At 41.9% G+C, this 16,994-nt stretch overlaps 1 protein-coding gene across 6 annotated transcripts in view; it reads right to left on the bottom strand.

Annotated features, from left to right (window-relative positions):
* Nucleotides 1-16,994, bottom strand: part of evla (Enah/Vasp-like a) — a 35,750-nt gene that overhangs the window by 1,618 nt on the left and 17,138 nt on the right. For 3 of the 6 annotated variants that reach the window (XM_075448031.1, XM_075448030.1, XM_075448028.1), the window contains exons 2-13: nucleotides 11,632-11,800; nucleotides 10,855-11,035; nucleotides 7,007-7,064; nucleotides 6,297-6,358; nucleotides 4,539-5,462; nucleotides 3,130-3,398; nucleotides 2,852-2,967; nucleotides 2,638-2,665; nucleotides 2,401-2,443; nucleotides 779-839; nucleotides 209-266; nucleotides 16-73 (exon numbers count right to left, since the gene is read on the bottom strand). In XM_075448031.1, coding sequence (XP_075304146.1) covers nucleotides 16-73; nucleotides 209-266; nucleotides 779-839; nucleotides 2,401-2,443; nucleotides 2,638-2,665; nucleotides 2,852-2,967; nucleotides 3,130-3,398; nucleotides 4,539-5,462; nucleotides 6,297-6,358; nucleotides 7,007-7,064; nucleotides 10,855-11,035; nucleotides 11,632-11,800 — 2,027 coding nt within the window. Of the gene's footprint in view, nucleotides 1-15; nucleotides 74-208; nucleotides 267-778; nucleotides 840-2,400; nucleotides 2,444-2,637; nucleotides 2,666-2,851; nucleotides 2,968-3,129; nucleotides 3,399-4,538; nucleotides 5,463-6,296; nucleotides 6,359-7,006; nucleotides 7,065-9,732; nucleotides 9,870-10,854; nucleotides 11,036-11,631; nucleotides 11,801-16,994 lie in introns of those variants that run through there. The other 3 variants (XM_075448029.1, XM_075448033.1, XM_075448032.1) reach the window with 3 other exon arrangements.

Here is a 16,994-nt window from a genome sequence, read left to right as displayed (position 1 = left end):
GGAGGCATTGCTTACCGTTAATGATTTCGTCTTTCACCTTATGCAACTCACGAACAACTTCATCCAAAATTTCCTGCAGATCAACAAACAGTAGAAGTTTATGAGTTTCTCTCCAACTAAACGGTCCACAGAAGTCAACAAAGTCTAAAAAAACCAAATAAACATTAAATCCTTTATGCAACGAACCCCAGCTGAGAATTAAACCAACCTGCTTCATCCTGTCGAATTCTGTGTCGGCTTCACTAGTGCTGCCAATGGGTCTCACTCTGAAAAACAAAAGAACAAAGCCATTAGAAATACCAATGAGTTCCTTTTCAGTGATCAAACAGAGTTTATCTTTGTTAAACTAACTGTTCTAATGATTAACATTTCATTGCTGTAACAGTGTTACAGATACATTCTAAATACAGGCTCACTCCTGGCTTGGTAATGTTGTGGAGAAAAGGCCAGAGTTGTCGGACTCGTATGGGCGGCGTCTTAAGGGAATTTATCAACAGGAACAGCATAGAAACATATTACACCGCAGTGTAGAAAGAATTCCCAAAGACAGTAGATTGGTGTATATTCTTATATTTTCTGATTACGTTTTGTGCATAAGTGGCCCGAGCCCAATCTCTATCAATCACACCGTCTTAGATTTACACAGACGTCTTCTGTTGTTGTCCTTGCCTGAGAGAACACCCTGACCCCAACCAATATGTGACATGAGCACTGCCCCCTCCCACAGTAACCATTTTATATTCAGACCACACTGCTTTAACTCCTCTTATCTGCAGACCTGGACACCAGTGAGGACTTGTCTGCAGAGTTGGATCGTTCCCAAGGCTTCTTCACAGCATCTAGCATGAAGTGCAGAATAAATTATAAGCAGTAAAACGACTGTGAGCAGTAACACAGATTATGGGATATCGTAAAAAAAACATGCACACGCGCTGGATTTAAAAACACACCACTCATCTTGACAAAAAAAAAGATTTCTGAAACAAATTCATTTCAGTATATAATAATACTTGTTTCCAAACCATACACATTCTGTTGTTTCCAATATTGATAAATTGGAAAATGTCACTTAAATATGTGCATGTCTTCCTTCTTGACGGTCAGACTCATCAACTTGGACCGCATACACTTCTGTTTAAGTTAAAATAGTCTTGCTTCCATTATTGTTGGAAAAAACCCAAAAACAAGCTAAATTTTGTAAATATATTCTTGTTCTTGTTCAATAGTGGTTTTTCTACCTGCTTTTGTTAGATGGGTAGACAGAAGTGCCTTTTGAGATTACTAACATGAGTGATCACACGAATGTTTCAACTTTTAGAATAAAAACACGGCCAATGCTCCTTGTTATTAAAAAATTACTGTGTGCACACCTGAAATAAGTCTCGAAGAGCTTTTGAAATTTTTCTCCTGGTACCATTGAGGTTTTCATTTAACAACCACCACTAAGTTTATCCCAAGCATGTCTAATGTGGCCCCTTCTGCAACCTCATGATGACACAGCACTGCTTAGTTTAGTCATCCCCAAACCCTTTCATGGAAATCTGCCTGATGAGGTTTTTTTTTTTTTTTGTTTGTTTTTTTTTAAATCAAGAGCATCTGAAACGCTTTATTTAAATCTGCTCGACAGCTATGCAGCATTAAGGAGGACCAACTGCAGAAATACGTTAAAATGCTGCTCTGTGTAGAGTAACATGAATTTATAATGAGCTATTTATCCTAAAAAATTTCACAGTTCGTATTCAGAGTTCACCATGTATCACACCATCACATGTATCTTTTATATTATTTTCATACTTAATTGTACTCATAGATTATATATAAAACAAGACCATTCCCCTTAACCCATTTTCCAATTTGCCCACTAAAGAGGAAGTATTTAAAATGCGGTTCCACTGACGGCCACTGGGCACTAGCTCCAGAGCTTCTGACATTAAGTAAATATTTCCATAAGGAAGTATGATTTCACTAGCAAGATCTATTCCTTGAGATCAGTGGGATGAAGATTGTTTTGACAATTATTAGACGTTTTTTCCCAATTGGGTTTAAGTATCACCCCCAGTGCCATTTTTGTCCAAATATGGTCACCTGTGGCTTGAAAAAGACCAAGATGGCGACTTTCAGGCATTGCCGTGGTTACGTCCACTTCTTATAAACATTGTGATTATCGCGCCTCACTTGTTAACATTTCTTCTGCAAAGGCTGGACTCCACCACACCGGTTGCTCTGTTTCTCTGTGGTTTTCTAAATTGTGACATGGCACAGAAACATGAAAAAAAAAGAAGTAATTTCCCTGTCTTTTTTACAACTGTGAACAGATAAAACAAGAGTGGTGCATTTTTAAATCCTGTGGGTTTAGTTTTATGAAAGTTATGTGAAGTTCTATATGAAGTTTTTCTTTACCTGTTGAGTTCTGCTGGCCCAGCCCACGACCACTTGAGTCATCCTGCGAAAATACGATACGTTCACGATTGTTATCAAAAATAGCTTCTCTGTAAGTATGGCTCAAATTTAGCTAGTTCTCTTGGCTAAAGCTTCATATTTAGCAGATAGAAACGTGATCAGTATTGATCTTCTCATCTAACTCCTGACAAGAAGTCAAACTGGTTGACTTTCCCAACTTTAGGTCACAAGACTTACTTCATCGGGTTTCTCTGAAGCTTTTCGTCTGAGACAGAGAGAAGGAGGGTAAGAGGACATCAGCAATAATGAAATACATATCATGTTAGTGCAGGCAAGTCGCTGCATGGATAAAATTTCCTGTTTCCGATAAGATTTACTGTATGTAAATACAAATAAAAAAGGTGTTTTCCCCATGTAAAGTAATTTGGTTATGGTGTGAAAGCTGTTCTACCTGCGAGCTAGTAAGGCATTCATCTCCTGCATCAGTCCCTCCCCACCACCCCCGCTGCCACCACTGGACCGGTTGGAGTCACTTTTGCCACCAGACCCAGGTGGGCTGCTCTCATCCTGAAGAAAACATTATAAAACAGGTTTCAAGGTTTTGCTGTCAGGGTATCTGGACCCCCTCTAATTAAAAAAACAAATCTGGCCTCAGTAATTAGTTACTGACACAGCTGCCACTGAAGGACTGGATCAAAAGCTCCTTAGAAAGAATTAAATGAGTCTCACCCTATGTACTTTCCGTAGTTTAGCTCCAGCCAGTGCTGCAGCCAGTCCTGAGGGTTGGTGCTGGACCCCAGGAGGGCCCCCGGGAGGCCCTCCACCAATGGGGAGTGGAGGGGGCATGGGTGGGGGCACTGACATTGGGGGTGGTGGGCCCGGGGGTGGTGGGCCCGGGGGTGGCGGTGGGGCTGGAGGACCAGCCATGGGTGGTGGAGCTGCAGCTGGAGGAGGTGCAACAGAAAGCACAGATGGGTGACCTGCAGAGACAGGGGGACCTGGGAGGAGCAAAATTACAGCTTCGTCAATGTCTGTATGGGCAGATTTAGGTTTTTTTTTTCCCTTGGAGGGTTGCATGAAGGCCATCTGAAGAACCTTTTCACTACACTAACGCTGGTTTGATTTAAACTCGGAATATCTTGACATTTCGACTTTTAACTGTATGCCAAATCTATACTTGTCATTTCTATTTAATGAGTCTTTCAACCTAATTCTTGATGTTTAAACTTTACTCATGACCTGTTTATATTCTCAATAGCTTGAGTTTTATCTATTCATTTATCTTTAATTCGTAAAATAAAAGAAAAAATTGTAATGTGTTTTTGTCCTTGGTGCCCTGTTGTGGTAATGCATGCCTATCTAAGTAGTGGGAGAAGTTTTCCTTCACACCTTTCTGGTAGACAGCCATGTTGGAACATAGAACATAGACTGACAAAGCCCACAATGTGGAAAAACAGGTATTTTTCTCTGGAGACTGGGATTCAGGTCCTACTTGAGACAAAAGTCTCATATTTGTTAAACCTCGTCAGCTTATCGTTTTATTGTATCTTTTAGCCTACGGCTGCAGTTTGATATCAATGAGGCAACAGAACAACTTGTTTATGTTTAAGAAAAGATTCTGATTCAGGTTTTAGATTTCAGAAAGAATCAGATCATCAAGAACTATCCTCATAGAAAAGAAGAACAAAGCGTTCTGCAACAGATTACAAACGACGGACACAAGTTAGGTCCAGAACTGAATTGTGGGAAGTTCTCCAATATGCTTGTAGAAGCCCAGCTGCAATATAACCAGAGAAACTGTGCGTTAAGGCGAACTGGTATTCACAGGCCAAACCCTTTTGTTGCATAAAACGCTTGCACAGAACTGTGGGGTTTACCCCACTGGCATGACAGGGATATAGATTAAGCTGAGTATGTTTACTAAGGATGTGTGCTTATGTATTGCATGCATTTGACACATTTCTTTCTTTATTTCATGTTGCTGCATACCTGTGCAAGTGTGGCGCATTCATTAGAATCCAAATACACTGCCTTGCACGTATGACCCACCCTACACACACACAATCCCACACACTCTAAACACATGTATCGTCCCTCTGCTGAGAGACTACCTCCTCCTCTCTCCTCCTCATACTTACTGCTGTTGGCCATGGGGGCCGGCTGGGGGACAGGGGAGGGGGTCTTCTTGGGCGAGCCCCCGTCAGACATGGCAGTGTAAGAAGGGGGCGAGGAGGAGGAGGAGGAGGAAGATGTGGCGGGGGTCTGGGCCTGCTGGTGGTACACCTGCTGCTGCTGCTGTTGATGTTGCTGATGCTGCTGAGGGTGGAAGGTGGATTGGTATTGGGACTGGTGGCTGGGGGCGGGGCCAGGGCCAGGGGCTGTCTGACTTATCAGAGGAGGCAGAGGGATGGCCTCGCAGTACTGTGGTGTGAGTGGAAGACGTTGAGAATGAGGAGAGTAGCAATCATCTGGCAGGCCATTGGAGTGAGGGTAATGCTGGTGCTGGGGGTACTGATGAGGGCCTGTCATGGCGCTAGGATCAAGAGGAGGGGGTTTCATCCTAGAGCTTACGGGCGGAAGGGGGTGAGCTACTGGGAGGACCGGCTGCGGGGGCAAACCCTGCTTCACCGGCATGGCCATCATTACTGGAGGGGATGAGGAAGGGGGGCACTGGGCATACATTTGCTGCAGGTGGGAGGCAGACCAGGTGCCATGTTTAGGGGGAAGCATGATGTCTTGTTGTTGCTGAAGGTGGCGGACTGCTGTGGGAGGAGACAAGGGGATCTGACGGGCTTGTCGGCCCTGGGTGTTCACCCCAGTCTGCACAGGGGAAAAGGCTGAGGCAAGCGAGGTGGAGAGCTGGGAAGAGAGCTGGGCCTTGTCCCTAGCAGCCCCCGCCTCTCTCTCCTGAGAGGGAGAGATGGAGGTTGAGGAGGGAGGAGAGGAGGAGGCCACGCGGACGTAGGACGGTGGCAGTGTGCTAGCTCTGTACTGTCTGTACTCAGGAGGAGTGTCTGGGTGGGTGGGAGGAGTGGAGACTTTATATTGGAGAGTGGATACGACTGTGACGGGCAGACAGAGAAAGACAGAGAGGAAGAGGAGATGCAGACGAGGAGGGCAACAAACAAAGGAAAACAGAAAAGAGAAAAATGTGAGAAGAATGAAAAGCAACTGAGCAACCAAGCAAGTAAAGATGAGAAAATTAGGAGCAGTCCAAAAGCAGAAGCCAATAGCAAATAAGAAAGAATCAAAATATTATAAAAAATAAAAAAAAACAAGCAGCAGAATGCAACATGACTGAGCCATGACCAGAAAGCTTATGGCATTTCCCCCCCAACAGTAGCTGGAAGAAAGAGATGGCGGTAGAGCATGTTGCAGGGACAGAAGGATACTGATATTATTGGTGACATCAGGGACAAGGGCAGATGTTTAAGTCTGTATGTGTATTTAAAGAGCAGACTTGAACATTTACATGTGTGCAAGGTTAAAAATACACAAGGTTACACAGGCTGGGGAGTTGTGGTTGACGGTGGGAAAACTAAAACAAACCTTAACTCTAGGAACTGATTGTATTAGAGTACAGACTCTCTGGTACTCATTAATGATGAGGTCACTTGTTTTTCTTTGGGAAGTATAGAGTGCTTTGCCTGACCTAAGAGAGATAACTTCACTCATTAGAAAAAAAGCTGAACCGAGCAAATACCCATTATCTCCCAGTCAAGGTTGTTTATTGACAGATGAAGTGGGCTAACGTTTGTGTAGCTAGGATCATATGTTATGCAGCCGTCATTTCATAATGCTCTCCAGGGCAGCTTGTTTGCATGTGTGTGAGAGAAAGCATCAGAGAGAGTGTATGTTTATAAAGTAAGGTGCGAGTCTATTTGTTTAAACCTTACCTGATCCCGACGTCCGCCGCTCCCTCTCCTTGTGCGCCTGCATCTGATGTTGCTCCATCATCCTATCAAGTGCAAGGATTTCACTGCTCTTTAAAGCTGTGGTTAGTTTTAATAAGTCAGGCCTAATGAATAGTTCCACAGCGCCTGTAGTTATAACACTTTTTTTTTTATTACAGATTAGATGACAATCAAAAGACCAGTAAATGAAAAGCTAGGAATTTTTTTTAATACTTCTCAAAAGGGTGGTAATGGGGTCTCTTTAATATTTCAATATGTAGCAGAAACTTAGTGTTGACTGCCACATACAGAGAGGGCTAATTAGTCAAGTTATGATATTAGAAATATAACCAACAACATCATCCAGATGCATTAAAGATTTACAAGTTAAAAATATATATAAAAATGTACTAACTCATTTTGTGTTTTACTGCAGCACCATCTTTTGTCCAAAAGCCTTTTGTTAGCTCTCGTCTATTTCAAAAGGTCAGACTGGTCTGACCGGCCAATCCACCAAAAGTGGCTACTGGTTCTTTGCTGCTGGCTTTATATAGTTTCCATGGAGACTGTGATAAGTGAAGGATGTCGTTTAAAACTAGGTTTTTCAGGCAGTAAAGAAAAAAAAAAGTGTCATCTGGGGGAGGGGGGTCAGAAATTGATTTGAGATTTTCAAATGATTTTAGCGTTTATCTTAAATATTTTTCCATTCTTACCTCCTCTGTGCTTCGCTTTCTTCTGAAGAGGGCCCATTTTGGCGTTGAACTACTGGACCTGAAAGACCCAAAAAAAAGCAAAAGAGGAAAGCAAAATCAGCTACAACCCACAGAGAAGATGAGCCACAGCAGACATGAATGTTGACCTGCTATCTCTTTTATAACCTGTTGTAAATCTAGCAACCATATACAATTGTTGATACTGTCTTTTTAGAGAGGCTGAATAAACAATCAGTAGCTGGCATCATGTGAGGGATTGTGACTTTGCCCTGGAGGGCCTAAAACTTATCATGTAATTTGCTTAACAAGTTGCCAACCACATGAATTTTAACTGGAATACACACAAATCATGGGAATATCACAGGAAAATATCAAGATTAGCTCCCAGATTGAATTGAAACACGAGGAACATGCGCTACATGTTAGCAGCTGGTGTTTGTTTGAATGTTTGAGTGATGAACACGTCACATGATCAGCTCAGTTTAGCACTTTGCTTGTTGACCAACTACAGAGAGCTACCCTCCCACCTTTACCACACACACACACACACACATACACTATTCTAGAGCAGCTATTAACAGGGCGCATCAGGGACATCACTTATCACATATCAGCGGAATACCAGTCATCAAACTCCAACGCCCACTGTGACATCAAGATCACCCATGGGGTGATATTTACGTTCGCTGTGTCTGGGGCATGAGGCGGAGCAGGCGGGGCGGTGGAGTGAGTAATCATAAGGGCAGAGCAGCTCAGTATAGATCACAGTCAGGGCACAATAAATCTTATCTTGATTACAGCTTCGTATGATTTTTAGCAATCTTTAAATGGGTTTGCCTGTTTGGAACCGAGTTCAGCGTGTGGTTTTCATCTGCACCTTCTGTATTTTGGTGTTTTTGGATTTGATTTAACATTTCATTCTGTCAAATGGCATGTATTTTTAGAGGCCAGTGCACCTGATTGCGGATGTTTTCTGCATGTTTTTTTCAGCACTGTGTTGTGTTCAGACTGTAAAGCCTGAGAGAAAAACTTGGTTGTGTATACCAAGTCCTCAATAATGCAGATTAGACAGTAAGTGACCAGTAAAGCCTTTTTAAATTCAGGTTTTTAGATATAATAAACTTCTATTTATTCAGCTGCACCTGACCTGATTTACTTTGTTGTGCTGTTATAACAAAATGCAAAGAATACAGAGGCAATGCCTCAAAGACATTTTATTTTCCTCGATCTCCTCGACACTCCCTTGAACTCTGCTTGTCAGGTTGTGATAATTACCGGCTCTGCCCACAAAGTAAATATTCCGAAGACTTCAGAAGCAAAATTCAGATAGCTGAAAAACGTTTTCTTTACAACAAGGGAGGAGGCTGAAACTAGAACAGACAGCTTGTAGTGACAGAGCCTAATTTAGAAATCCTGCAACACTGATAACAAGATCTCTGATCTGAATCATTCTGATTCCTACAAGAGGTTGATGGAGACATATAGTTTGCATTAACTTAAAGGTTTATCAGATGCAGTGAGTATAATGAATATGTGTATATTGTGTATGGAAGACTTTAGGGATTCAGTCTTCAAACAACACAAAAACAACAGAAAGATTATCACTTCACAGCCCCTCAGCAGATATTAATGATACAGTTGGAAGAGACACATATCGCACCGTGTGGTGCTACACTGCATGAGTATGTATACGTACTGTCCTGATGCATGACATACAGCTCTGGCAGTTGCCATGGCTGAAGGAAGCCCAGGGGACGACAGGGCCTGATCAGACTGGTAAGCTTTTTAATGAAACACAGGAGACCAACGCGTGGGCATCTACGTGTGTTGTCTCGCTGTGGTCAAAGAAAAATCAGCCGTTCCTGCCTTTTGTACTCGGTCATTCTCTCCTTAAACCACCACAAGCAGGTATGATTAAAAGATTATCGAAAGACAAACAGCAGCCGCAGAAGAAGCAACTGGAGAGGGACCGAGACGCACAGGTGGACACAATCATTCTACCACCTTCACAGATAAATGACTGCTCTCTAATTTTGATTGTCATTTGTATTTCCCCAAAAGCCATCAGGCTGCCAGTTCAGGATGCATCTTTCTCAGCAGCTGCAGCAGCAACTACATCAGCTAATAAGTGTTGATTGGGGTATGAAACCACCTGCCTCAGTGGAGGACTGCTGCCCACGAGGTGTTAAATGTTCAAATCCTCACCATCACAGAGGCTCCTTAACTGCCATTATAAACTGTCAGATGTCCCACATCTGTAAAGTGCTGCTTCACAAAGAAATCTCCACCAATCACAAGCCGACTTCAGGAAATGTTGACTTTTATTGTTGCAAGTGGTCCAAAGGGTGACGAGCTAAATCACGTTAATGATTAGCCAGCTGGGAAAAAAAGATTTTCGCACTGCTATGCAATGAGTCTACCCATATCTTAGTCTTTTGTGTGAAATATGGAATACACTCGTGAGCTTCAGAAAGTCATGAGGTGGAAGAATGAAGTAACAAAAACTGGAAAAACAAAAGCAAGGCAGAAGTACCTCAAAACTGCACAAAATCATAGAAATTTCCACTGTTGTAAGAAACAGAATATTTATTTCTCCAGTTTTTACAGTTTCTGTAAAACAGTGAGGAAATGTCCGATGTTCAACTTCCCTCTATCTACCAAGCACTGTGTTGCCATGGAAAACATGCCGAACTGGTGGACAGATGTCTCTGCAGCGTGGGACTTACTGAGGATGATGATGGCTGACGAAACCCGTCTGAGGACGCCAGGAGAAATCTCTGGAGTTAGCATGGTGGCGAAACTACTTACAATCTGCACTGTGTGATACTACAGTGTGACTAATGCTACTTTAAGAAGAAATAGCATGAGGGACATGGAAGTATAACGAGGCCCAAATGGAGCCAAAAAAAGAAAAGACATCCAGCGAGCATGAAGGGGTACGACATTAAGGCTCCATGAGAGATATTTTAGCCACCAACAGAAGGGTCACAAGGATGAGATGGGATGACACTGCAGTTAAACACGCAGACATTCTTCTTCTTCTCTGTCACACACACACACCCACACACACACACACACACACACACACACACACACATAGAGCATATAAGTAGCTTGTAACCAGAGACGCTCAGATGCTGTTTGGTAAACCAAGAGTAGGCGTGAGTTAAGCTCCAAATGCTGTTCACGGTTTCATCTGCATTTATTCTTTTCCTTGTTTTTTTTTTGGCATGTTCTGAATGATTTCACTGGGTAGAAAAAAATACAAAGCAGATTTTCTGCTGTATAGAGTTGTTATATTTACATTTACAAGAAAAACACTAGAAAACCATGAAAAATAATAAAGAAAAGAAAATGAAAAACATCCAAAAATAGAGCAAAATGTTGACGTAGCAACCATACACTTGATATTCATATTATTTGGTTTAGTGTTAAGCGTTTGGCTGCAGTACATGGGATGAACCAGCAGGGGGTAGTAGAGCTTAGTTTAGCAGTTACACTGCAGGATGTGGACATCAGCTGTGCTGGACTAACTACATGAATTGTATGTTAAGTATGTCCATGTTGACTGTGCAAACGCTTGTCACACAGTGTGAAAAATATCCATTCATGAGTGTTCAGTCAAAGCAAAATCAAATCTATGTGCACAAATGTGATTACTTGACATCCTTTCAAGACAAGAATAAATAGATCTCAATTGATCACAGATGGACATTTAATTATAATTTGATTTGAAACCATTGTGAAGTACATTATAACCAGCTGTCAGTGAAGTGAAAGCTTAAGTTGACGTACAGAACTGAGGTCAGCCGTCAGTTGCATCTGTTCCATGCATCGTAAATCCTTACCTCCACCGTCGGGTGAGCTGAGGACATTGAGAGCGAACAGCATGGCGTTGGAGAAAGTGGTGGCCTCCTCCTTACTGGCAAAGTTCAGCCCGTAGACCTGCCGAGCATCACGCCACTGATGGAAGGTCGGGGTGGCCTGGTTGTACTTCAGCCCCTTCACTATGGAGTAGTTGATCACCACCTTCAATGGGAGAAGGACAATTGAAACAGTACATCAGCAGGCTGGTCATTCAAATGGCGACTTTAACTTAATGTGCTCCAATAGTAATATTTTTGGGAGACAATGGAGAATGAAAAACCAGTGCATCACTTCTCAAAAGTGTGACTTTAAACTATGGTATGTATACAAATGTATATTTTATTTTTTCTCCACTGGAAAAACTTGATGACGCAGATAAGCACTTTCCAATTTGAACTGACTCTACACAGATGCTTAAAGGTCATTTATTATTTTAGAAATCTGCAGCAGATACAGACAAAACTGTCTGTAGAATAGCGATAAAGTCAACAACAAACAACAACTAGCTCAACATAAAGTGTCATATATAGAGATGTGCTAAAAATTCTGGGATCAGAATCTGTCTGTTACAAATACAAACATTTTACTAAGCTGGGTTAAAGTCATTGAGCTCTGACTCATTATGAGTCCGACTGCAAAGTTTGCTGTGCCTTTCAATCATTTAGCACCAACATATCAGGGAAAATAATCCCCAGACTTTATAAAGAATCCCAGAACTTTCTTTCCACACGGATAGCTTGCTTCCTTGCGCCTCTCACCTGCTGGTCCTGCAGTTTGACGCCCACCACTCTGAAGGTGTTGTTGGCAGTGTTGTGATAGATGTTGATGCGGCTGAAGCCCTGCTGCCCAGGCTTGATGGGCACCCACTTCTTACTGGCGTCATCGTAGACCATCACAGAGGCCCGCGCCTGGCAGATACTCTGCTCGCTGGTCAAAGACACAAGGGAAACATTTTTGTTAAATTTGAAGATTAATATCAGAACAGTTAAGTTTGTTTTGCCAAACAGCTGAGAGGTTCCTTTGTCCAGGTTCCCGAGATCAATGAAAATCTATGGTTATCTCAACAGAATGCACGAAGAGAGCTTACAAGCTGTAAACATTCTTGGTAGAAACGATGAGGTGAAAAAAGAAGCAGAAGTTTCTCCTGTTAGATTATACACATACACCCCAAAGTAATGAGTGCCAGCTCTCAAAGAGAATTACGAAGGAAGCTTTGATTAGAAGAAACTGAGATAATTAGTGAATTCAAATGCAATAAAAAGCATTTCCATAAAACCTATTTAACAGTGTAATTAGGGTCACTGGAGACCTCTGTGCTGCAACCAGTAAAAGTTACCCCTTCAAGAATAACACGCTGCCTGTGTGAGATTCTGTCAGCTTCCGAGCACCAGGCCGAGGGCGAGTTGCCGTTTTTAAAATCTGTAACACGACCTCCACTTAAAACTGAAGCCTGGAAAATTCCTTTTTCTGTCTGGGTCTTCACTGCGGTGCAGAAACCTTAAGACATGTGCAGAGACATCGGCACAGAGGGGTGTGTGTAATGTGTGGGATAATGATACAGTGTGTTCAAAAACACAAGTGTTTGATCAGCAAGCATGTCGCCAGATAAAGACTCGCTTGGCAAAAAGCGAACAAATGCTACCACCGATGCATAACTGAACTCTTTATGAAGAGCGATTGGTCTGTGACTCAAAATTACCGGTTCCTAAAGACACGAGGGAGAGTTTTAAAAAAGCTTAGCCGGTTGTTTCCCACGTGATGAGGTTTTGGCACTGACCCCATGTGAACCTAAGGGCGCTTCAGTTTGGAACACATGAGAGAGTGTGAAGAAATGATGCAGACAGGGAGAGGTGATGTTAACTTAAACCTGTAAAGCTTCTCCAATTTACACTTTCAACACCTCAGCTCTCTGGCATTCAGGCTTACATTAGCAGTCTGAAAAACTAAAGATCAACTAGATCAGTGTTCATCTGTTCATTGACTGTAAAGATTGCATTCATCTCTGCAAAAGCTGACACACATCGATCAGCCAGAGCGTTAAAAACCACCCACAGGTGAAGTGAATAACGATGATCTTTTTGTAATAGTGCACAGATGGGATTTTACTTTGACCATTACCACTGTTGCATGGCAACCTCATTACAATGTGCCCCGCTGCATGGTAAAAGCTGCCAAGGAAGAGCTTGAGGAAGGCAACAGACAAAACAAGGTGTCCTAATTCCCCATCTCACAATCTGGCTGAGCATCTGCAAGATGTACCGGAACAAGTGCAATCCATGTACGTCCCACAATGCAAGAGACTTGACCCAAAAAGGATCAGCTGCCTTTGTCCTGGTGCCAGATAAAAACAGGCACGAGGGGGACCTAAACTGTGTGAGGCAAATAGTTTTACGAATTCATGTTTTAATAAAGTTGTGACATGAGATACATGAAAAATGACATAAATACAAAATGACATCATACATCGGGTTTAAAGAATACTTTTAACAAATGATCAACTAGATGAATAATCACATAACTTACTAACCTCTGCACATTTATTTTCTTTACCAATTCAGGGAGAGTGTTTTAACAAATAATAACGTAGCATAAGGAATAAATAAATAAATCAAATAAGAAGAATAAAAATCAGGAAATCCTCAGAAAACTGGAAGCTCATAATAATCAATCACATCGAATCATTTGAAACATTGGCGACGTATAATAATCTTTAAGAGAGACTTCTCAGCATCATAATGCTGCACAAAAAGGACCTTCCATTCCTGAAAAGAGATGTGAATGAGATTACACAGTGAAAGATTATGTTACTGTCCATAAAAATGGCAGAAAACTATGGCGATATCTGACAAAGGACACACACACACAAAGATTTCTTCCACAGCATTTTTCAGACCCAAACCCCCTGACGACGTTAGCAAAGCTGAAATGCCAACTTGTGACGCGCTCATCTGACAACCTTTCCATCAGATGCGTCTCTCCACAGGAGGAAGACAGCGTGACACCTGAGAAACCCCCCTGGACTGCACTAACACATGGCTCAGTCTCATCCGGCTCTCCTCTTACTTTCCTGCCATCATCTGCTCTCCACCAACCTCACGGTCATATGAACAGCCGCAAATAACTCCGCAGTAATGAGAAAGCAGCACTTCTTTTAGCTTCACCCAAACGCTGTTCGTCATTCCATAAAAACTTTTGTTGGAAGTCATGTAGACCGATAATTATGTTGTACAATAACCAATGAGTAAGCGATTTCGACTGTTTTCAGAGCTACAAAATACCTGAATATGCGGGTTGTTGTAAGACCAAGTTGTAAGTTTTGATCTAACAATCTTCTAATAACATCCTATCGCAAAGAACTTATTTAAGTCATCACAGCTAGATACAGATGATTATTTCTGTGAAGAAGTATTGAGACAGCCTCTGTATAAACAGCACGGCACGTCTTCATTGTTATTCCTAAGGGAGGAATCTTTCATTCTTGGTTGACAGATAATGACGCAGAGTCATCCTCAGCCTCATGCAAACACTGTGCCTTTTTTTTCAAAATCAAACTGGATAGAAAATAAAATGATTTAAGTGTAAAACAATGATAAGTTTCATCACCAATCAGTCCTACAATTTAAATTCCAACCCCTGTAAGCTAAGGAGGCTTCCATTGTGATTGCAAACCGATGTGGTATAGCTAAATACATCATGTTTCCTGCCTCTCCAAATGAGTTTAACAGACTCTTTAATCATGTAGCAAACACTTCTCTCCACTTCAGTGACCTGACAGACCAACAGAGTCTTTCTGGGAGAAGACAAGGAGGGAAGGAGGGAGGTGGCTGCAGCTCTCCTTACAAAAACAGGCCCTATTTCTGGAGCAGTTTGGGCCCAAGGGCTGGAGGCCCTCGAGCTCCATGATGGTTTCAGTTCTCTTGAAGAAGTCAGAAATAAAGTGACTCCTCTTTGTCTTCTTGACACAAAGTTGCTCAATCGTGAGATGACGAGCGGAAAAAAAAAAGAGGAATAAAAGGATTTTAAGGCCACCAGAGCAGGTCAGCTAAAGACAAATCCATCTCCTAACTTTTGACAGCGTGCAAAAAGTTTCTAGGGGTGACGTCGTGCGGCTGGTGTTAGATTGGATCGGCTTGAAGCAGGGATGTGGGGGGGATTCTGCTCTGATCGCTGGTTTGGGTTGGAACTAGTAAAGTCAAACTGCAGAGCAAATCTAGTCTCGCACCAGAGATGTGAGAGTGTAGGACAATCAAAAAGTAAAGTGGAGAGAAGGCACCTAAAGGGAAATGACAGTTTAATAGAAAACATGAGAGTATTTATACTAAAGTAATAATTTAGGAAACTTTTTTTTTGTTATTTCTGTTATTATGTTTGATAATCTAGTTATTAGTTATATAAGTTACTATATGTTGTTTTAGTTTTGTCAGCCTGCTGCAGTAAATCATTGTGACTCTTTGTGTCTTCTTGAGATTTTCTAATGAACTAAAAAACATTTTCCTGGTGGAATGATTCCTGATGGCAATTCAGCTGTTATGATGCATAACCATGGCAGTAGGAAACATTTTTGTATGTTGGAGCAGCTGATTGAGCTTTCCAAACCCCAAGTAATACCTGAAATACCACCACAAATCCAAATGAGTTGAAGAGGAGGATGCAGAACAGCATCCATCTCTGCATCCCGGATGTTGAACTCTTGGATGCAAGTGGCTTTACGTGTTGTGTACTAAGAGAGTTCACCTGTGTTACATGCTAACGCTGTGTGTGACATCATCAGCTAAGTTGCTCAATCCATTCGTGGACATTTCTGAAGATTTCAACACTAATACTAATACACAACACTGAATGGACTTTAATACTTACAGAAACATTCCCACAAGGACATTTATCTTTCACCACAACAGACTGTAAACAGTTCATTTAGACGTCTAGTTTAAAAACTGTTAGAAAAAATAAGACTATCAACTGATTGTTGAGAAACACGTAGTTGTGTAAAGTCTGCATAAAGCCTCATGCCCACCCACTGTATCAGACTTTTATGTCACATGGACCAAACCGGATGGTTTGTCTGCACTTGCAGACATGTAATCCAGAACACCTCTGTGAGGCAGGATAAGGAATTACAACAATAGAGAGCTGATTGGCTTTCGCCGGCGATGCCGCTTGCCAGGTTGAGCTACTCTCCACTCAGCTTCCGGTGGAATCTCAGTATTAGAGCGTATGAGCTGCATGATAAGAGAAACTGGAGGAATACTGTGATGACTTCTTAGTCTGTACAGCAGTATGTTATCCTGTCTCTCCGATTATCCTATTCTCTGTGATTCTATTGTGTCCACTTTCTGTAAAAATGACTTAAAACCAGAAAGGTTTTACGATAAAGTTTCATAAAGCAGGAAGAAGCTTTAGAGCGAGTTAATAGTTCTCTGTGGGTTCGTCAATGAATAATCCCTTTCACATCCATGTTGTTTAGAAAGTACTATATGATGGCCATCATTTGTTAATTGAATATAAATTTATTTCTATTCGTGCTGTGTGTATTCAGAATTGTGAGCACTCATGTTTCTTCCAAGGAAAATTGCGACCCCTTCTGAGCATTTCAGCTTGTTTTTGCAGGAATAAAACAGATTTCTCAGTGAAAGCTGACGAATATTCACACAAAAGTCAGCCCGGGATGAGTGAGAAGGAGAAAGATGAGAAGTACAGAGAGAAGAACAAAGAGAATGGAGAGAAAAACAAGGACGGAGAGGATATGAAGGCTTCTGCTGCTCTGAGTGCTTCCTCATGTCAAATAAGCCTCATAGGCGAGTGCTGAAAAGGAGGCCACGTTTCGAAGCTTTTGAATTAAGCAAAGCACTTCCCTGCACACATGGTTAGACATATGCGCTCCCCTCACCCCACCCTCCTACACACACAAATCCTTTACGTACACAATTTGTGTCAAGGCTGTGCGCTTCCCCCTCTCTGAACAGATCAGTCCATTAGCAAAAATCTCAGTGCTGGAGGAAATAATGACTGAACCTGATCCAGTCCAGAAAATATTGAGCGTGCACACGATGGATTTAATGGAAGTTTTGTGTTTCTGTGAAGCTCAGCAGCTTCATGATTAGATAACTGGATGTACTGTATT

Source organism: Odontesthes bonariensis, chromosome 17 (assembly GCF_027942865.1).
Source record: "Odontesthes bonariensis isolate fOdoBon6 chromosome 17, fOdoBon6.hap1, whole genome shotgun sequence".
Classification (NCBI taxonomy): Eukaryota; Metazoa; Chordata; class Actinopteri; order Atheriniformes; family Atherinopsidae; genus Odontesthes; species Odontesthes bonariensis.
Note: the sequence above shows the minus strand (reverse complement) of the source record. Positions and strands in the feature narration are given on the sequence as shown.